We start from the raw sequence: 20,126 nt of genomic DNA on the forward strand, positions 1-20,126 counted from the left end.
CAGTGTAATATTTGGCTATTTGTATGGTGTTTCATTCAAAGGATCCAGGGTGAGATTTAGCTATTTGTAAGGTGTGCCATTCAAATGATACAGGGTGAGATTCAGCTATTTATAGGGTATGTCTCTTAAATAATAGAGGTGCATGATTCACCTATTTGTAGGGTGTGTCAATCAATTGATACAGGATCAGTTTCAGCTATATGTCAGGCGTGTCATTTAAATGATACATGGTAAGATTCCGACATTTCTAGGTGTGTCAATCAATTGATACAAGGTCAAGGTAAGATCTACATGTAGTCATTTGTGTGTTCAGGGTGTTTTATTTAAATGATACAGGGTGTGCACCAGATGGGGAATTGTGGAAATCAGAAAAAACACATTGAAAATTCATTGAAAAAAAAGGGAAAAAGGTAACTATTCATATTTTTTACAACAGTTACTGTAACGTATTGAAGCAGATTTTCAGCAATTGGATATCAATTCTAATTTTTTATTTTGTTAAAACCTGAAACGGACGCTACAGATGGGGATACAGATGCTACAGATGCTACATTTTGATGTTGATGGTGCTATACTGGGCAGAGTTTTAGATGTATGATAACAACGGTTTGAAGGGTGTTCTGTTATGTGGCAATAGAGGCCTCTTATAGAGCAGGTTTGTCTTTGTCTTTCGCAAACAGGCACAGCCCAGTGAGATACCTGCTTAAACTACTGTGAAATTGGTGCAAAAACACTATTTCAGCAGAAAGAAGGTTAAAACTCTTCGTCAATCTGCAGCATGGAAATGCATTTTTGAAGTTAACGAAATGCACAGTCATTAGAGTTTACTTCTTGCTTCAGGTCTGTCTATGTTTTTCCTCAAAAAGCCCAGAATCTTGGACCAGGAGTCCTCTTGAGCAGTAGCGTGTCCTTTTGGTTCCCCACCAGCATATACGTAAACACCTGCAACATGACGGAGATTATGGGGGTTTATTTTCATTTTCTCTTCTAGTTATTCAACATACTTCATTTAGCCCTTCTGGGCAAGAATGTTGTCATTGTCTTCACTAGATACAACCACTAATATTGACTACTAAGAAACTGATTTTTGCTTTGTCATACCTTTTTTAGTTTGTATTGTCCAACACGCATGTAGAGGGGTAGGACCTGATTATTCTTCCAACATTACTTGCAAAACGTCGGCTTGGCAGGCCGGCACGCGGCGCAGCAGTGGCTGGTTATATCTAACTCAATGACCTGTCACACCTAGCCTTTGCACATCTGACTGCAAGTGTTCTTTAAAACTATCTAGTGAGGATGCTCCTACAGTATTTGATGACAATGAGTTCCATTCTATTATAGTTGTCAGAAAATACAAATTTTTAAACACATCAATCCTACCCCTAGGTTGGTATTCAAGTCAACCTTTAGGCCTGATCATCAGCTCGATCCAAATACATGTCTTTTGACTCTATCTACACATCCCTGTGGTGCAAGCAGTCACCTGAACCACACTGCTTAGCCACATAGAGATCAAATCCGTGTATCCAGGGGGTGGGGTTTGATTCCCACTTGAGCACATGTGAGGGGTTCTATTTGTCACTTGAGGGAGCTTCAGGAGTTAGCCTCTGGCATTTATCCTCTGCATGCAAAATAACCATGTGTTCTTGACAAAAAACATGAGCTGTAGCAAAGCAACAAGTTGCGCTACAAGCTGACATACAATAGGATAACTGTTCGAGGTCATACCAAAGTGACTATCAAAATTGTAACACATTTCAGTTAAATATCAGTGTTGCTTACGGAAGGCCCCATGGAAGTAGAAGCCACAGTGAGGGGTGTACGGTGGCTCGATCAGGTGACCTGTCCCAGGGTACTTCAGCAGGGTGTAGTTAGTCTTCCCATGGGCCTTCATTCTATCAATGGCCTGCAGGGTAGATATAGTCATTATCTCCCTGAGGAGGATGGCAGACAGTCCACCAAAACATCAGCAGATAAATCCACACTGGTTGTGTCCAAAAGCAACTCTATCAAAGTCAGGATCTACAACAACTTACCTTGTTGGCATGGAAGACAGATGGAATGTTGATGTCGTCTTCCCCTGCCACAAACAGGATGGGGCAATGAGATTTCTCCACCTAAAACAGTGAACAACAACATACTACTATCATAATAGCAAACATGCATGCATGATTGGTAACATATGGACATATGGAGTATCTCTAGATATACATGCGGAATGCATCCTAGACGACACACAGTCAAGAGACTGGCAAAATGACCTGGAAGAGACAGTCATGCGGGACTGAGAAGAGTTGTGTTACACCTGAAAGAGAGTGATAAAGCATAAAAGCATAAGCACTGGATAGAAGAGAATGGCAGGCCGTGGTGGTTCACATAGGCACTAGAGAACAATTTCTTAGTATTCAGTAAGCAGTAATCCAGAAAAAGAGAAACAGAAGTCATTTCTGACCTGAATGCAGGCATGAATCCCGGGTTCTGTAGTGATGTCCTCCAGTTGGTTTTCTACATTTGCGAATCTATCTTCAGTGAACACGATCTGATCTGCCATCCACCTGCACATGGTAAATAAACAATGGCTCATCTCTGTCTGCAGTATTGCTATACATCTTAATGAACTACAAAAAGACTCCATAACAGAACCCAGAAAAAAACGTCAATTCTAAGCTTAAACTTGATTTCCACCTATCTGTAAGTGCAGCTATATTTTCCAAGAATGGGAGTTCTTTTTCCTGGAGCTCTATCCCATATTCCCCTACAGTTTTTCCACATGTAGAACAGGCAACTCGAAAGTAGATTTGAAAAAAAAAAATTCCTTCAGGCTTTTAACAAAAGACATGTTACAGGGTGTTTGCACTCATATGACATGAACTTTGACATTGAGTATTGTCCTCCATGCTCGATGACTAAACCTGGAAGTTGCCAATAAATTTGAATGTTATTACTGTGAAGTAATTTTGATAATACCATGCAGATTAGTCTCATTCTTCCAGGTTGAACCAACCAATATGGTGGCTGTATGGTCACTGCAAAGAGTTGTAAGAGACCTCAAGTATGCTAAGAGTTACATTTCTTTCCATCACAATGTCTGAATTCAAATACTTATATAACAAGAACTAACAAGAACTGTGTTTTAATCTTTTTGGACATAGCCCAAACAAGAACTAAGGCCAGCATACAAAACATTAAAAAGCTTTGCAAATAAAGCAGTCAAATCTGTCCAAGAAGACCACTCAGGTGACCAGCTATAATCTGGTCTATGTGGACAGGTGGTTACTATAGACAGGATTCTTTATTCTTATATCAATGGCCGGGACAAATCAATGGACCAATGAAAGTGTTTACATTGGCCAGGTGTTCCTTATGTACAGGTAGGTCACTAGTGCAGGTCTGACTGTAATCTGAAAATCAGATAAAAAGAATGAAATTAACAGACAGCAAACAGAGTTGTTCTATGATAGTGCTGAGGATGGACAAACAGCCTGAGTAAAGTATGAAGGATTACAAACACTCTCACCAGGTGGGAGGAACAAAGCCCCCCGTAGACGACCTTCCTTCAACGGTATCCTCTTGACGCCTTTCCCGAGGTACCATCTTTCCAGACGTGTTGTCACCAGCACTGCAGGGTTCTGTTGCTCCATCACGTCTAAGTGTCCGTCATGCACACTTAGGTCTACCAGGAACGGTGTTGAGACGTCTTTCTTCCTGAGACGGAGTCCAGGTTTCTGACCAGGTGAGGGCTGCATGCTCCAGAACAGACCCATCTGATCAACACCTGTACACGACCAAGGGGAGATTTTGTGCATCATCTCAAGTTAGTCAAGACATATAATACTTTGATACAGACCAAAGATGCTCCTAACATGCACGCTGTACGCTGGGACGCCATGATAGTGCAAAGAAATTATATCTTATTGACATATAGGAACACGGCCTTTGCCATAAAACATTGCAAAAAAATACCTTTATACAGCCCTCCCAGCGAAGGCTGTTTGGCCACAACAACCCTTCCCATGTCATCAGCCCTGTAGTGTGCGTATGACTGGAAGCGGGTGGTACCCTCCACCAGCCGTGCATGTAAGGTGACCGGTTGTCTGGGAGCCAGTCTCTCCACGGTGATGTCCACCTTGTCATCAACCAGGGCTTTGGCTGGAGTCACCAACAGCTGCACCTGGCTGCTCAGTTTTCTATAAAAAAAAACAATGACAAATTGGAGGCATTTTCTAAAGAATGGCATGTTGGATTTTTGGTGAGCTACAAAGGCATTATCTTTTCAAATATACCCAAAGATTATTTGAATCTGAAACGAATCTGTAACTCTATTTGTGCTGATCAGCTCAGGCCAAACCCTCATGCATAGCTTTCGAGCCCAGGAAGGGTAGCCTGCTGAGGTAGCCCACCCCACTAGCCTAGCCCACCTTTTCCAGATATCCCTGATCAACTCCATGCATAACTGTTAAATGACTACAATTATGCAACTTTGGGATTAAGACACCATGCTTAAATCAAGTTATACAGGTAGCGTTACACCGTGTTTTAATAAGTGTAGCCTGGATATTTTCTTCTCTATAAATCACAATATTCATTAAGCATAGTGGCACCAATGAGAAAACTTAATCAATAATGTATGCATAAATGTATATAATATCATAGTAGCCTACTAGTACTGTGGTCTACTATTTTAATGTAAGCGCAAATACGCAATCCCATAGTCGCCACTTACACAGCTAGCGATATTAATGTAACACCGTTTAGTATATATATCCGTCAACGTTACGTAATGACATTTGTTACCGCCATTGTTCTGACCCTGAGAAACAGCCATATCTTATGTTGTTGTTGTTGTCCTTGCTTCAAGTTCAACGTCTATTTCATCGCTAGACGTGGTCTCTTAATAGCTTAGCTTGGTGCTGGGTTTCACTTGATTCAGTTACGAGTCAACTGCTTTATGCATATGTAAACTGGATGTGAAGGTCCAAAATGGATGTAAAGCATCCTACCTGACTGTAGACTCTACTCTACTCTACTCATTATACATAGTGGATTTTTGTGTGACTACCAGGTGGAAAAATAGACACTAAACAGGGACGACAACAACAACAACAACATGTACATATTGAGACACCTTTACCTGTATTGCATTCTGGCCATATGAAGCATGGTCACAAGATCCGTTTGCTGTCACGAGACAAACTACATGCTGATGTTCATAAATTTATCTCGCCCTCCCAAGCGCCAAGCGAAAAGTTCACGGTGACCCTTGACCTCTGACCTTATGTATCCTGATTATAAAAGTAATGTACTCATATATTTGTTCATAGCTTGCATGGAGAAAATATTACTACATGTATTATAATCATCATTCACCAGTTTGTATTATTGCAGCCAGTAGGTAACATCTGTAATCAGTATTGTTGTAGTTGTTGTTGTTGTCCTTGTTTAACGTCTATTACTTATCGCTAGACGCGTACGTGATCTCTGACGTCATCTCTTGGTGCTGGGTTTCACCAAGGTCCTTGGTTTCACTTGGTTCAGTTACGAGTCTCTCTAGGTATTTAGCACTTGGTGACTTTTATTTGCGTGTTGCAGTAATAGATTCTATGAGAGTGCATCAAGTCTGTGCTGATTCTCGATGTACCGAGAGAAAGCTGAATATATCAGATGTTGTTTGTCAGTCAGGAAGGTCTTCTCTCATCCGGGCGGCAAGAGTGACGATATCCGTGTCCCTGCTTTCCTCTGTAAAATGAAGCTGTTGTAATGTGCTCGAGACACCGCCTCCACACGGGACCCCCATTTTACATCTTTTCTGAAAGATGGTGTAGCCCCGACTAGGATACCCGGATGATATTGGTGTGTTCTTTGTCTTTCAGTAAGGTCCGATAGTACCATCCGCATAAATGTTCACCTCTACCACACCTCAACGATATCGCAGCGTTTTAGCAAACACCCTCGTCATTTTTCAACTATTTTAGTGAATATGGGCTGCAATGTTATATAGATAGAAATGTTCAACACATATCGTTGGCCCTGTTCCGTCTTAATTGGATAGTTAAGATAAGGTATTGGGAGCAGAAGTGGTGTATAGTGTACAATCAACAACAAAATGACACTCGTACGCAATCTTATCTAAATCATAATATTCTTTGCTGCAAAGGAATTCGGTCTGCCTTTTTCAATGTGAAGTTTGTGTGAACTAATTCGGAGTTTTGTGATGGCTGTTTGAATGTTTGTAGTTTTTAGATGTGTCTCTTCGTAGTAAGCATTTTAAAGTAAATATGCTCGTATTATGATGTTACTACGCATTTCTGTTGTTATACATAGCAAGAAATTGGACATAGAACAACAAGGCACATATTAGAATCTTACAGAAAATCTTACATCGGATAAAATTGTACCCAAGGGGATTCATCGTTTTGTGTCATTACTTGGTTAGATTAAGCTTATGCAACCTTTTATTCTAAACCTTCAATTGTAGATTGCTCACTGGGTTTTGCTTATATACCATAACTTGGCATAAGCAAGCAGGCTCCTGGAAAAAACGAAGGCTTGGCTTTTTTTTTAAATCATACATCTTACGGTAACGTGTCCTTAGCGTTTTTCAAATCTTTCATCTTACAGACACAGGTCATTAACTACTATGGTAAATTGACAAGGTTGTGACAATCTTTGATTAATTGGGCTCTGCTTCTTACTCATGAGCATAGAGTGTTCTGAAAAAACGAAGTTTCTTTCCTCCAAATCTTACATCTTAAACTACAAGGTTCCTGGAAAAACGAAGGCTTTCTCCAAATCTTGCATCTTACATCTTGCAGACATGGGTTATCAAACAGTGTGTGAGTGTGGGTTGGAATGCATTCCCTCCAGCCCACCCACAGATTAACATATATTTTCCTCAAGGAAATTCCATTAGATACCAAACCACCATGAATAGCCTTGGGGCCCAGAAAGGGTAGAATGCTGAGGTAGCCCACCCCACTAGCCCACCCCACCATTTCCGCGAACCCCATAAAGATCAACCTGTACGTGTTTTTCAGCATCATTGTATGAAAACAAAAGAGTCAAATATGTTGGTAACGTGTAGGGTACACATGTCACATTGACTCGTGAACGATGGTCCCTTGCATTTTATTTGTTGACGTTAAAAATCCTTAACACATTGGGTTTTTTCTTATCATTACCATTACAGGTCTTCTGCTTGTCATATGTCTTATAGCCAGAAAAACACGGCCATTTCTTCCTTCTTCTAAGTAATTGTACCCTCTTCCTGATGTATAAGTCGTTACTCAGTTAAGGCAAAATAATTCGACCGGGTACAACAATAGGTGCAAAACGAGAACAATCAATCTATCATTTACAACCACGTGCTTTGGCTTCCGTGTGCGAAGACGCTTGCTGGATAAAACCCCACAATATGCTGTGGACCTTAACAGCTCTTCAAAAACCTTTTCATTTATGTGTAGAATTGTCTTGTTTCGCTGGCTAGGTTTTCAGCCAATCCCCAAGCTGGGACCTGTATGCAAAGACAGTACATATTCAACGTTCAGTACTACATTAATGGTTAAAACACCAGCATCATTGAAGCAGCCACAACAATATTAGGCCTTTTACGAACACTCATCTTAAAAGATACAGATTTCTGTAATGGTTATGTTATAATTTTCTGATCCCCAATAATAAGCCTCTTGTTGTCCGCAAAATACAGTGAACCTAGGGTAACAGCGGATGCCTTCATTACAATATAGGTACACAGTTTTCAAATAAACATCATTCATGAAGCCACACATGGAAAGTCAACCTGCGTACAACAGTTAGTTTGGGAAGGGGAGTAGGGAAAGAAATGATTAAGTATAATTGATCAAGGGTAAAGAAATAAGAGACCACAAAGCAATAAAACAAGAAGAAGTATGAACAAACGACCCACATGTTTTGTCAGCGTCGGCCACTCATGAGCAGCTCGTTGGAGTTGATAGGGTTGGGTCCACGTGCAGTGGAGTAGTACTGGTTCAGTCGGTCTAGTACCGTTCCCACAAGCCCAGTACTTAGTCTGGCATCTGAGAAAATAAAAGTTAGTCAGCTATCGGCACCAAACAAAAGGTAGTGTTGTTTTTTTCCTTCAAGTTAGTCATCCAGCGTGTACGAAGGTTTTCATGTTTTTTGTTATCAACGGTTAATCGCTCGCTCACGGCTTCAAACATCACACTTCAATAAGTTAAACGTTGGCTGTTAACGTGGATATTCATGATGTCCGACTGACATGTGTCACGATCACGCTAAAGGGCGGCTTTACCAGTGGGATATATAGGGCTGACACCATATGAAAATGGTATAGTTAATAAAACTGGAAAGAAAAAAGGTGGTTAACCAGCTCAAATTTCTTATTTAATATTGCAAACAAATAGCCTGGGTGCCATCCTAATTTCTACCGGGGCTCCTACACTCGCTACCCTCGGGTAGCGAGTGTAGGAGCCCCTGTAGAAATTAGGATGGCACCCAGGCTAGCAAACAAAGCCTACTTTTGACCTCAATTACTGCTATCCATCCGCGCTGTGAATACAAGACAACAGATCTCTCCTTACGTCAAAACAAACGGTGAACTGAACAAATTATCGTTGACCCTACATGTTCCGTCTAACATAGAAAAAGTCTCCAATGCCAAACTGGACCAACATTTTCAAGAAATTTTAGAAAAGAAATATTGTGAAGGAAGTCAAGCAGGCACTACAATCTTGCAAAGCAACTGTGACGTCTGCCCTATACAGAAGTAAGTAGATACTACTATATATACAGTCAATATGACGTCATTTGCAACACGTTGGATTACAGTGTAGGTCTGTTTAAGCGCCAAAATGCTGCTGCTGTAATCCAATTAACCGCCAATATGGTCGCCGAGGATTTAAAGTATAATTGCAAACCGTTATGACGTCAATGAAAAGCATCGATTTCGAATCTGTAAGACCCGTAGCTCACCACCTGTCCGTTTGTCGAACCCCTCCGTTTCGTCCCTGCTGGTGTCGTAGAACTTTCTCCGGATGAGACTTCTGATCTCATCCACGCTGTAGCGGGTATCGCCCTCGGTCTTCCTGATGCCGTGGTCCTGTGGGCCGTTACCGAGGTCCAGGAGAACGGTCCGGCAGCTCGTGACGTCAGCATACAGCAGCAAGATGGCCGATAGGACCAGGATGCACTGTGGCGATTGGAACAGTTGCTTCATCTCCTACTTGCTGCAGAAAAGATTTGTTGGTAATCATAAGTGTCGACGCTCCAAAAAATTAATAACTTGGGATTTAATAACTTTGTAAACCGTTATCAGCCCATAGCTTCGTGATAGTAACCTACTAGACGCCCCTCCTTAAAAACAAAGTTCACATTTGGTGCGTGTATAACGCGATCGGTGGTCAAAGAAAATATTGCCACAACTGCGAGGGCACCTGAGAGACATCTCCATATAGCACGTAGAAATTCTGGAACTTGGTACAAATTCCGCTAGAGAGCGCAGTACTGTTGGATATTAGCAACCACCATTAACCCAGCAAACATGGTCGCTCTCAATCATTGAGCAAGCTATTTTCATGTAATCCTCTGTACGGACTTCATCATCTTCACACGCCAGGGCTATTTGCTTTAATGCTTAACGTAGCAATCGGTACTGACAAGGTTATGATATGTGCTGTGGTAAGCTACAAATGAAACACGTATCATATCATAAACGGTCAAACTACGTAGTGACAGACAAAAGTCTGAAACGTCGATCTGAAACGTCTGAACGTTTACGAAACTTATCTAGTTGCTTGGGTAACTTTTGTATTGTGTATCTTATCACCTTCATCGACGCACGAACCGTATTATTGTGGCACATCAAGTACATTAGGCCACAGCAAGTTAATTTTATGGATGACATCCTCCGCAGACTCCAAAACTAATGAGATAGGGCCAAAAAAACAAGATTCCTTTATTTTCAAATTTGAGATCATAAATTATGTTAAACAAGAATTGAGGCGACAAAATATGATATCACGACCAACAGGTCTTTCATTCCTGTATTCAGCCAATGAGGTTTCATATATGATATAAAACCTCATTGATTCAACAGTAAACATGTCCCTGTAAATGTGTATACATCTCAATAGACTAACTACAACAAATGCAGAAAAGAACTTGCGCAATTGTTGTACCATCATCTGAAGCAACTGCACTGGGTATTCATATGCGATGAAACACCTTGTGTGTACATCTTAATTAACTACAACCAAGGACATTATATAATGCAAGGCATATTTGCCAATTTTTGGCATGTTGACCACCGTCGGAGGGCAATGAAATTTCTTGTTTTTTTTTAGAAATCAGGCGAAAATTACTGAGCGCGCTGATGTCATCCATAAAAATGACTTGCTGTGGCCTTACGGTACACCGGGCCCGGGGGGGGGGGGGGGTAAACGTATGACTACTCAGACTGCAGTGACGACAGTAGTCGATATGTGACGCTGTTGACATGCAGATGACAAAAGCACAAACAGCAACCCCTCCAACATATACAATACATGTACATCAATGTACTTATCATATCATTATGGTTTGTTTGACTTGAATTGACTATAAACACACGTCCTATGTAGACCCCGATCTCCTGACAGATTGTATAAATGCCACTTTTCCCTGCACAATAATGAAATATTCATCGCTACCAAAATTTCAATAAAAATGATAGGATTATGTGTATAGATAAGAACATGAGCATATGGACAATTGAGCTGGCTGTGTGATGAAGATTAGCGATTGCAGGACAAAGGAACAGACACTGCATTAAACTTGTATGTACTATATCAAACTAAATCTGAATACTGGATTGTTGCCTCGTGACGAGCTCTTCAGTAAAGGTCGTCTGACAGTAAAGGTTCATCGCCTGATGTCCAGACCTGATTAGCTTGCTTTTTAATGCGGTTAATGAGCTGAACTCAGAGCTCCACTGATGCTGATGTTAAAGATGCAAAAGTGACATCGCAACGAGCAAACGAAGTGTGACAAAGAATACAGAATGCCCTGGTCCCCCCTGAACCTTTGAGTGCAACATGCCACAGATCCAGATACGAGTAGGTGTGTTTTAAAAAGTCAACAGGTCGAAATTTTGGATGGTTTCAAAGGAAGAACTTCCATCCCTTACGGCCCTTGCGAAAGACGGGTTCAGTCCCAACAGAGATGTCCTGTCCCGGGATTGAACCGGGGTCTCCAAGTACCCAACAAGGATTGGAACCAGCAGCTCAACTGTGAGGCTGCTACCAGTTAAACTACAGGTACATCCATGGGCAGATATGTTAACCCGCATTTGCTGATTAACGTTACAGCAGGCTGTGCAATGTAAAAATGACGACCTTTCGTACTGGAAATGCCATTTGCTCTCTAACGCATTTGATACATACATGTCACATTGCCAAAGGGTACAGCAGATGCATTTTCTGTAGTTAAGGTGAGGTGGTGCTATATTTGACTGGCTCCTGCACACGTGCACGGTGGAAATCAATGGCGGAAGAACATTATGCCGGAAGTCTTAAACGACAGTTTTTATTTACTGAAAATACAGTATTGTGTGCTAGACCCCATTGTGATGTTAAAATTAGCTTCAAACAGATTTCCAAGAACTTACGGGAGCAGCATTTGAATGTGTAACAGACGTCAAAGATCCTATCACCTGTAGACATGGATAGTTGCTCGTGACACAGTCTGTTTACAGGCCCTGCAGAAACGCCCTGATCTCCCGGGAGACTCCGGGATAATTTAGCGCGAAGTAATCTGTTCTGATCTGCTGTTTAATTGCTTGTGTAACTCTTGCCTGTGTAACGAGACACCAACATGCCAGTGGGCACGGTGACTGCCATTTGATGAACACTGTCGATATCTGTCCTCAGAAGAACCGTTATGTTACCGTGGACAGCATTAATGTTTAACTGGTAAAACAAGCAAACTTCGGGCAGTAACAATCTCTATACTAAACGCAGGAGCTACATATCTTTATGTTTAGTTTTGATTAGTGCTGAAAACCATACCATCAAAATGATCAAAGACTGTTTCATAAGCGTTGTCTTGAGGGATTAATCTTTCCAGAAGGTTTGTAACCGTATAAGAATCGATTGGTTTTCTGTCATTAAACATTTCCACGTTAGAACTGATATAGTTTATCATTTTACTACCGTTCTTGTTGTTCACCACGCATTATTAGTCATGAGATAGAGCATTTTATATCTATTTTTACATAGAAATAAACAATACAACTCATATGTGTCATAACTATACCTCCAGTCTCGAAAGGTTTGTACTAACGTTACACATTAAGCTTATCTTAAAGAGCTACATGTAGATTTATCTGAGAATGCCAGGTTGTCATTTTGTATCCGACCGATCGTACCTCTGCCAATCAGCAATACCTAGCTTTTAGCGTATTCTGATCTGCTCCAACTGATGCATTTCAGTCCCGTTTGAAAACTTCAGCATGATACATTTGTGCGTATTCTCCAAGCAGAGTTTTCGATCGGAGACCAGAAGTGGTCGCGATTTTTAACGTTTCTTTCCTCGGAGAATGATTTTCGTGTGCTTCTTGTTTGCTTTGTTTTGACATGGTTCTCTCGTCGTTACGAAAATCGATGGTCTGTTTGATAGCGGAAAGGTAGTTCACTAGATAAGTAGGACAGGGCCGCGTAATGCGATATTAATTGATGACATAATCCCGACTACGAGACTCCATGTAACTACCCGTTTTCAGTAACGATTTTACCATTCAGGATGCTATTAATGCTTGTTTTGTTGTGACCTGTACTTAGCCCAGTGTGGTAAAAATGTGCAATAAATGTCTTCATTCATAAATTAATTTGAATCTCTGCACTGTCTGTATAAACCCCGAGGATTAAATTGAGTCTTCCGCATATTGGGAAACTTTAATTTCGGGGCCATACATCATTAGTCCCTTTATAGTTCTGTTAGACCTAATTTTCCTAGCTAATAATTCTACACATAATATAAACAAGTGTGGTGAGAGCGGACATCCCTGGCGAACACCACGGGATAACGGAAAAGGGGTTCAAATAAACCCATTATTTATCACTTTGCTTGTAATATTCCTATAAAGGACGGAACTTCATAAACGATACAACAAATCCAAAATACTTCAAGGTTTTTAGCATGTAGTCCCATCTAAGCTTGTCAAACGCTTTTTCAAAATCAGCTTTAAAAATCATTCCGGATCCGGGTATATTTTTGTTATCATAGTATTGAATTATTTCAAGAATTTGAGGGATATTTCCTCCAATAAATCTATTCTTTAAGAACCCACTTGGATCTTTATCAATCAAATCACCAATTACATTTCTTATGCTAAGTAACATAACTTTTGACAAAATGAGTACATCACAGCACAATAGCGATAACGGACGCCAGTTGGTAAGAAAGGTCGGATCTTTATACTGGCCGTCTTCATTTTGTTTTTAGCAATAAAGTAAGAAGTCTTTCTCTCTGTGATCCAGATAACTCGCCTTTTTCATATGCATTGTGATTGTGCTTGAGGCATCTGTTCCGTCTACAATACGGTTTTGGATTTCTTTGCGTTTTCTTGAGACGAATGTAATCACATGTCCCAGGAAACAACATTTAAACGTATCCCATATTGTCATCGGGTGAATTGAGCCATTGTTGAATTCATCTATAAACCTTTCGGTAGTATCAATGAATGTTTTGTCTTTCAGAAGTGATTGGTTAAATTTCCAAGAATATTTGCCGCGAGAGAAGTTTGCAGTTTGAATTGAGATAGAAATAAAGCTATGGTCTGATTTGAATCTACTTGCAATTTTTGCACTCGAAACAAGAATAGGAAGCGGGAAAAGACCAAAAAGTAGTCCATACGACTGGCTTGTTGTCGTCTCCGCCATGTAAATCTTGCTGTCTCTGCATGTTTAAAACTCCAAACATCAACCAAGTCAGGTGCTGCTGACATTTCGGAAATTCTTTGTTGGGTACGTGGATTGTAGGTTCTCGGGTTACTGCCCGCCCTGTCAAGTCTAACATTTCGTACTGTATCAAAATTCCCTACAAGAATAATGTTGTCTCGACCGTCTCCCAAGTTTTTAATTGAATTTTCTACGTCATCAAAGAAAGTCGGACTGTCAGAATTCGGAGCATTCACATTTGCTCAGATACAGAACCTTGACTCATTTATGGTGATATCAACTGTTAACAGACGACCAGTCATATCCTTTTCAAAGTTATGGACATTATATTTCACCTTTTATTAAAAAATGTCATAACCCCTTTCTTATCACTTTCCCCATGGTTGAAAATGATAGAACCTCCCCATTCCTTAGCCCACAACTCCTTGTCTTTAGGAGTTGAGTGTGTTTCTTGCATGCATATTTTGTCAAGGATTGTTAAAACCTAAAGTCAGATGTTCTTGCATAACCTACATACACCAGTAGATGGACTTGTATTTGGTCATGTACTACATGTACCTCTCCCCGCTAATGCCAAACATACCCACTGTTTGTTAAGGAAAGTATAAGTTATCGTTATTACTGTTGACGGCTGAATTTCTCTCACTCATAACCTTAAACTCACATTTAACATCTAATTTCAGTTTTCGTTTATGCTTGTCCTGGTTCCTTCGCTGGATAGAGTTACATTTACAACGACAATTTGGTCACTTAATCAACAGCACAACATTTATTTCGGCAGTTTCGCATCAATAATGCATCATGATAGATACTTTTTATTGGCCAATATAGTCGTTGACACAGGACGTTGCAGAGCTGTTGAGAAATTTCTCATTGGAAAACTGCAACGCTTTTATTGAGCCTTTACCAGGACCACTACTGCATCTTCCGATTAGTAGGAGAGGAAACGAAGGCACACCTTGTAACAGGTGTCGATTGAGGTACAGATCTGAAGACAAAAATGTTTTAAAAGTACAAACTGGACGGAATAATCCTGTTAGGGAGTAACGTCGCAAATATCGGTAAGCTTGGTCCCCAGAGAAGTGGCCAAATTTAGGTGCTAAGCAGATTAAGAACACGATTTACTGGAGAGGACGTCATGGCTTAAGGATTAATGGATTAGACGCAGACGGATATCATCACTGACTATAGGTTTTGAGGCGTACGTCTTTCTTCATTGTATGATACATGACAGGGACGTGGTTAGGAAACCATGAACTTATCAACTATAATGATGTCTCAGCGTTCATAGTCACCCTGCTGGTCACAAAGCGCGTCCGTGCCACCGTCTCCCATATATACATACCAGTTTGTGATGAATGTCGTGCGATTCAGGCAATTTACTGTGTCAGATATAAGAGGCCAATGAATAAATCAAGAGGGATGTACGTCGTGTCGGCGAGTTGGTCGTTTCTGAACCGCGAAGGAAACGCCATCCTGACAATATTGGAAAGGCCTTAGAGATCCATACAGTGGGTAACTGACATGGTAACGACACACTCGGAAAATTTCAGCTTCAGAGCAAAAATAAAAAACTCATTTGGACTGGAAGCAATGAAGACATAAATCATCTAGTTGGAACGCTACACCCCCTCATAACTGCCACTACTATCACGTACATTTCCGTTAACCACCTTTATCAATTAACTTGTAACGGTAGGATGTGTCATTCGGTCCATGCACATACTGCTGATGTGTACGGTTCTGTCGTCAACACACCGACAGGTTATATACAATAGTGTACTTCTTTCCGTCAATTTTACACCTGAATGAAGTATTTAGAACCGTGTATGATATGCTGCATGACTTATTACAAAATACATAATACTCGCACGTTCCGTGTGAGAAAGGGTCTTCCAAATAAAGGAAAGGGAATATTTCACATTCTAAGTTTGTTCACACAAAATACATTCTCAAGCAGATATAACCATTCCCAATAGCATTGAGGGGCATTTTCCGTTGTTATCTATCATTTGTCTCGCCCAGCTTCTATATAAAGCTCCAATTTGTGATAGAAGTCATTATCTTCATTCTCCCAATTACTGCACATGGCTACAGAGACTCAATCCTCTCGCACCAGACCTACAATGACCGGGCCAAACATCGTGATTATCTTCAACAGCGAAGGTTGAAAGCCTTCTGACTTTTTAATTTGGCCAGTTCTTCCTTTTTTTTTCTTTCTTTGTAGTTTCCAATTGGTGCCTCGGTCAGACGTATACTTAGTTCACACTAACGTAGATAGGCTTTTGGACGAGAATCGAATCGAATCAGCATCAATTTTTCTCATTAAATGTGTAATTTTCGACAAAGCTGCACATTTAGTCGATGTATATTACATTTCGACTGAAGACAATGAGTAAAGTCAGCAATGGCGACACCGCAACGCACCTGTAGTCGAGTGAAAAGTTTAAGCTAAACCGATCATATTTTGGGCTCTTACCTCCTTAACTCAATGTACTTGGGAACTTGGGAGCCCGTCAAGCCTTCTTCCTGCAGGTACCGACGTTCGAAGTAGCTCTGTAAGAGTTGTGGTACCGCAGCCGAGACTTCCTCCTGTCTAGAGCGGACGTAGTGAAGCCGGGGTGTTTTATGCACTGTTCTATCGTAGCTCTGAAACCACGTGACCACTGCGTGACGTCATAGCACATTTCTAATCGCATTGCAAAGTGGATTACATGATCTCGTGAGGACTTTTCTGCCCTGGATATGTAGTTTGTTATATCCGGATCTGCCCAACATGACAAATCGCATCTAATTAGGTTCTGTTTGTGAGGTCCTTCCTAGTTCATAATGATTTGCATGGAGATGGCTGTTTTCAGTACGGACGTACTCACAACCTGTTGCCTTGTCACTGCACTTATGATGCACGAAATCGCACGAAATTTCTATATTGATAGACGAGGAAATGAAACAAACATGCAACTGCCTATTAGATTCATTTTTAGTTATACATATACTTATCGGTACTATCAAAGGAAAATCGGACAACGTGGCACAATTTTATAGTCTCTTGATTTTTTCCATCCTAGCGACAAAATTCCAAGTTACCATCTAATCAGCCTACGCCTCATAATCCTATCCGCTAAATGAAGTAGTGCTTGATACTCTACGTACGAAACGATTGCGCATGCGTTGTGAGTCGGAGCTCTTATCTCAGTACGTCACACAATAAGCGGTGTTCGGGTCGCAGTCTAATGGACCAAATTAGCCCGGGGTCAGGATCAAAACGGTGACCACTCAACATACGGCCGGAGATAGGCGAGGCTTTCGTTAAGTTCACTTTCATGTGACGACTACAAACAAGAACACGTAGATACAAAACGTGACGTTCTTTCGTTTGTTTGCAACACGCACACTCAAGGGCTGTACAAGCTGCATGTCCGAACAGATTTATTTGATCCACTCACTCCGAAAAGGACCTCTGCTCTTTTCGATAGGTGTGGTGAGTTCTTTTATGTGCTCGAGGCGTGGCTCTCCTCAAACACGGCACCTCCATTCAACGTCCTATCCGAGAGACGTCCTTAACCGAAGCTAGGTTCTCATTTTCACCTGTGTGAAGTGAGGAAAGTGCGTTTCCCATGACCAAGGGCACAACGTCAAGGAGGCATGTCAGGGGATGTGAACCCAATACCTCTGGGTTCTGGGCCAAACACCCTGCCACTGCACCACGCGACGTCACTTCGTGTTGTGTAGTCCCCATGTTTCATACGAAAACTGGTCGTGCTCCTGCATTTGCTTTACACCATGTTTTATTGGTGATTTCCAAACATACATACCCCGGAGGAAGCGTGACTCACACACAGGGTAATCACACTACGGAAGGTAGCGCAGAGCAAAGTAGTGAATAGGGTTCAAGGCAAAATGTTACCAAGTGTCATGCGTTATGTAATCCAACAATAAAACAAGATCTTGTTATACAGCAAAGGTCAGTCATATCTTCAATCTGTTCAGAAACCCTTGGCGATGTGGAGTTTGTTCCATCCAGCAAGCATGGTTCACATTACCCTGTGTATTAGACCAAACTGAATGGTTCAAGGCAAAACGTTCACAAGTTCCATGCGTCATGTAGATAAATGATAAAACAAGATCTTGTTATATACAGTAAGTGTGATACACAAAACACGCTCATATTTCAACCGTTCAGAAAACCTTTCGATGGGAATTTGGACCATTTTGTATGATTCAAATTATGATGGCCCGTTCGTTCAAAAGACTCTGAAGCATTTAAATCAAAGTTTTTTTTTGTCGTGGGCGTAAGCTTAAGAACCGTACGTCAGACGAGTGCCGATATAAAGGTTTTTGAACTGTGACGAATAGATAGATAGATATGGTCACTCGAGGCATGCACAAGACAACCGCTCTGTTTTATCGCCGTTGCTCAAGTGCATCTACATCATTGAGGTTTATGTCTACGATATATCTGAATTCGCACTTGCTTATGTTGAAGCCGATTTCTAGCGTCTTGATTGTTATATGTAACGGTACCTATTACTTGCTACAAAAGTTTCAAATGTAAGTATATCTTTACGCATCAATGCTTTAACAAGCATTTTGCTGAGGGAAATTTTTTTTGCTTCATGACTCAACAGCCACACGTACACTATAACTGCAGTTTAGAGCGGCGGAGCGACGGCAGGCTTTCGTATCTGCGATCAAGCGAATTGTCTAGAATAAGCAGTCCGAAATCCTGGGTGGAGCCAGTCCGCTTGCTGCGGGGCCGCTGTCGCTTGTGACGCAGCGTGCTCCAGATCCAGCGGATCAACTGCACAGATCCTCCCCCAGATAAGCGGGACATCAGGAGAGGGACGCGCCGGTCGCCGCCCCGGGTCACGGGGAGCGCCAGGTTTGTTAAGGCACTGCTGATCTCCGCGCCAACATCACCGGCTAATGGAAGGAGCGATGACGATAAAAGTGCGAGCTTCAGAATGAAACTTCAGCTTCAATTTTGATGGAAGTCATTATACATATAACTTTATATACAGATGACAATAGTTTATCAACAGCTTTTTGATGGAATGTTTGAATTCGTAAATAATGATTCATTTATCTGCATCGGGAGTTTATTCAATTATCGCTTATCATCAAAAGTAGAAACTCATATAGATAGGTTGATACAAGTTAATCGTATCTTATGTCGAGGTAAATGCGACTTGTAACTTATAGGTGTACATGAAATAAAACAACTTATGATATTTGGATAACAACTCTTTTCTTTAAACTAAAGAATACAACTTTCAAAATACGTATCTTTCCCTTCTGATAAGTACTAGTCTGTGATCATAAACAAAGTAATAATGTTGAAATCCCTGCGCGACTGCAGTCCCATATTCCCGTGCCCCTTAATAACGTCATAGATATGGAGACTACCAGGGCCAATGGGCATTGCCTACCACGGGTACATCCCGCTATCACTACACATGACAGGGTAACGAGCGTCTTGATGTCACTTGGTAAGATTGCTTTCCCCTTTGGGTAGCCGTACGTTATTTAAAGAGCATCGCATGCAGTTTAAAGAGCATCGCATGCACTTGATGTACTGACAGTTAGTGTTGGGAGACCATCAGCGAGTTAGAAGGAATCGCTTCTCTGTTACTCTTCAAGATATTGATGTAGATCATCCATATTTCAGGGGAGTAGAAACGGGGATGAGGTACCGTACTGCATAGTTTACAGTCGTCTCCTGTGATGGTATCACGACAGATCGCACTTGATGTATTTCAGAACACGACCAAAAGCTCGTGTAAAGAGGGAACGGTACTGAGTTCCCAAAGCGATTAACTTTACATTTTTGGCAAAAACTTTTGGGATGTAAAATTTCATCATTTCTTTCACAATGGAGGATCTAGCTAGTTTGCCTGCGTTTATTAGAGTTACTCTACAGCTAAAGCCATCCATATACTTTCCTTGATTATCAAGAAACGCACAAACACGCTCTCATAATAGCTTGTCCAAGATACCGACACTTTCCATAGACGTGATGATAGTTTCCCGACGGGCATGTGGTCATCAGCAATCATTGCACGGGCTGAAGCGCCGTCCTGCGACTACTGATTATATTGCAAACGCTCACACCTACAGAGGGCTATTTTGCTATTCCATTCCGCCGTGTTTCTAAGTGCACATTTTCCACATATTAGGCTATGATGTTCAACACTTCAA

General features: G+C 41.2%; 3 protein-coding genes across 7 annotated transcripts in view; all 3 read right to left on the reverse strand.

The window, feature by feature from the left end:
* Positions 1-299: 299 nt before the first annotated feature.
* LOC136430253 (bile acid-CoA:amino acid N-acyltransferase-like) lies at positions 300-2,587 on the reverse strand. The gene is made up of 4 exons (XM_066420693.1): positions 2,453-2,587; positions 2,037-2,117; positions 1,783-1,906; positions 300-942 (listed from the first exon to the last, which is right to left on the reverse strand). The coding sequence occupies exons 1-4, from the start codon at positions 2,582-2,584 to the stop codon at positions 818-820; spliced, it is 462 nt and encodes a 153-aa protein (XP_066276790.1). The 5' UTR covers positions 2,585-2,587; the 3' UTR covers positions 300-817.
* A 251-nt stretch (positions 2,588-2,838) lies between these two features.
* On the reverse strand, positions 2,839-5,277 carry LOC136430252 (acyl-coenzyme A thioesterase 1-like). The gene is made up of 4 exons (XM_066420692.1): positions 5,132-5,277; positions 3,964-4,187; positions 3,518-3,775; positions 2,839-3,401 (listed from the first exon to the last, which is right to left on the reverse strand). Exons 1-4 carry the CDS (start codon positions 5,158-5,160, stop codon positions 3,304-3,306), a joined length of 609 nt encoding a protein of 202 aa, XP_066276789.1. The 5' UTR covers positions 5,161-5,277; the 3' UTR covers positions 2,839-3,303.
* A 1,788-nt stretch (positions 5,278-7,065) lies between these two features.
* LOC136430256 (uncharacterized) overlaps positions 7,066-20,126 on the reverse strand; it is a 37,243-nt gene continuing 24,182 nt past the window's right edge. For 3 of the 5 annotated variants that reach the window (XM_066420699.1, XM_066420700.1, XM_066420701.1), the window contains exons 2-4: positions 8,968-9,221; positions 7,922-8,051; positions 7,066-7,510 (exon numbers count right to left, since the gene is read on the reverse strand). In XM_066420699.1, the coding sequence (XP_066276796.1) occupies positions 7,930-8,051; positions 8,968-9,211 (366 nt within the window). In that variant the 5' untranslated portion in view covers positions 9,212-9,221 and the 3' untranslated portion in view covers positions 7,066-7,510; positions 7,922-7,929. Of the gene's footprint in view, positions 7,511-7,921; positions 8,052-8,967; positions 9,222-16,407; positions 16,553-20,126 lie in introns of those variants that run through there. The other 2 variants (XM_066420702.1, XM_066420698.1) reach the window with 2 other exon arrangements.

Source organism: Branchiostoma lanceolatum, chromosome 3 (genome assembly GCF_035083965.1).
Source record: "Branchiostoma lanceolatum isolate klBraLanc5 chromosome 3, klBraLanc5.hap2, whole genome shotgun sequence".
Taxonomy (NCBI): Eukaryota; Metazoa; Chordata; class Leptocardii; order Amphioxiformes; family Branchiostomatidae; genus Branchiostoma; species Branchiostoma lanceolatum.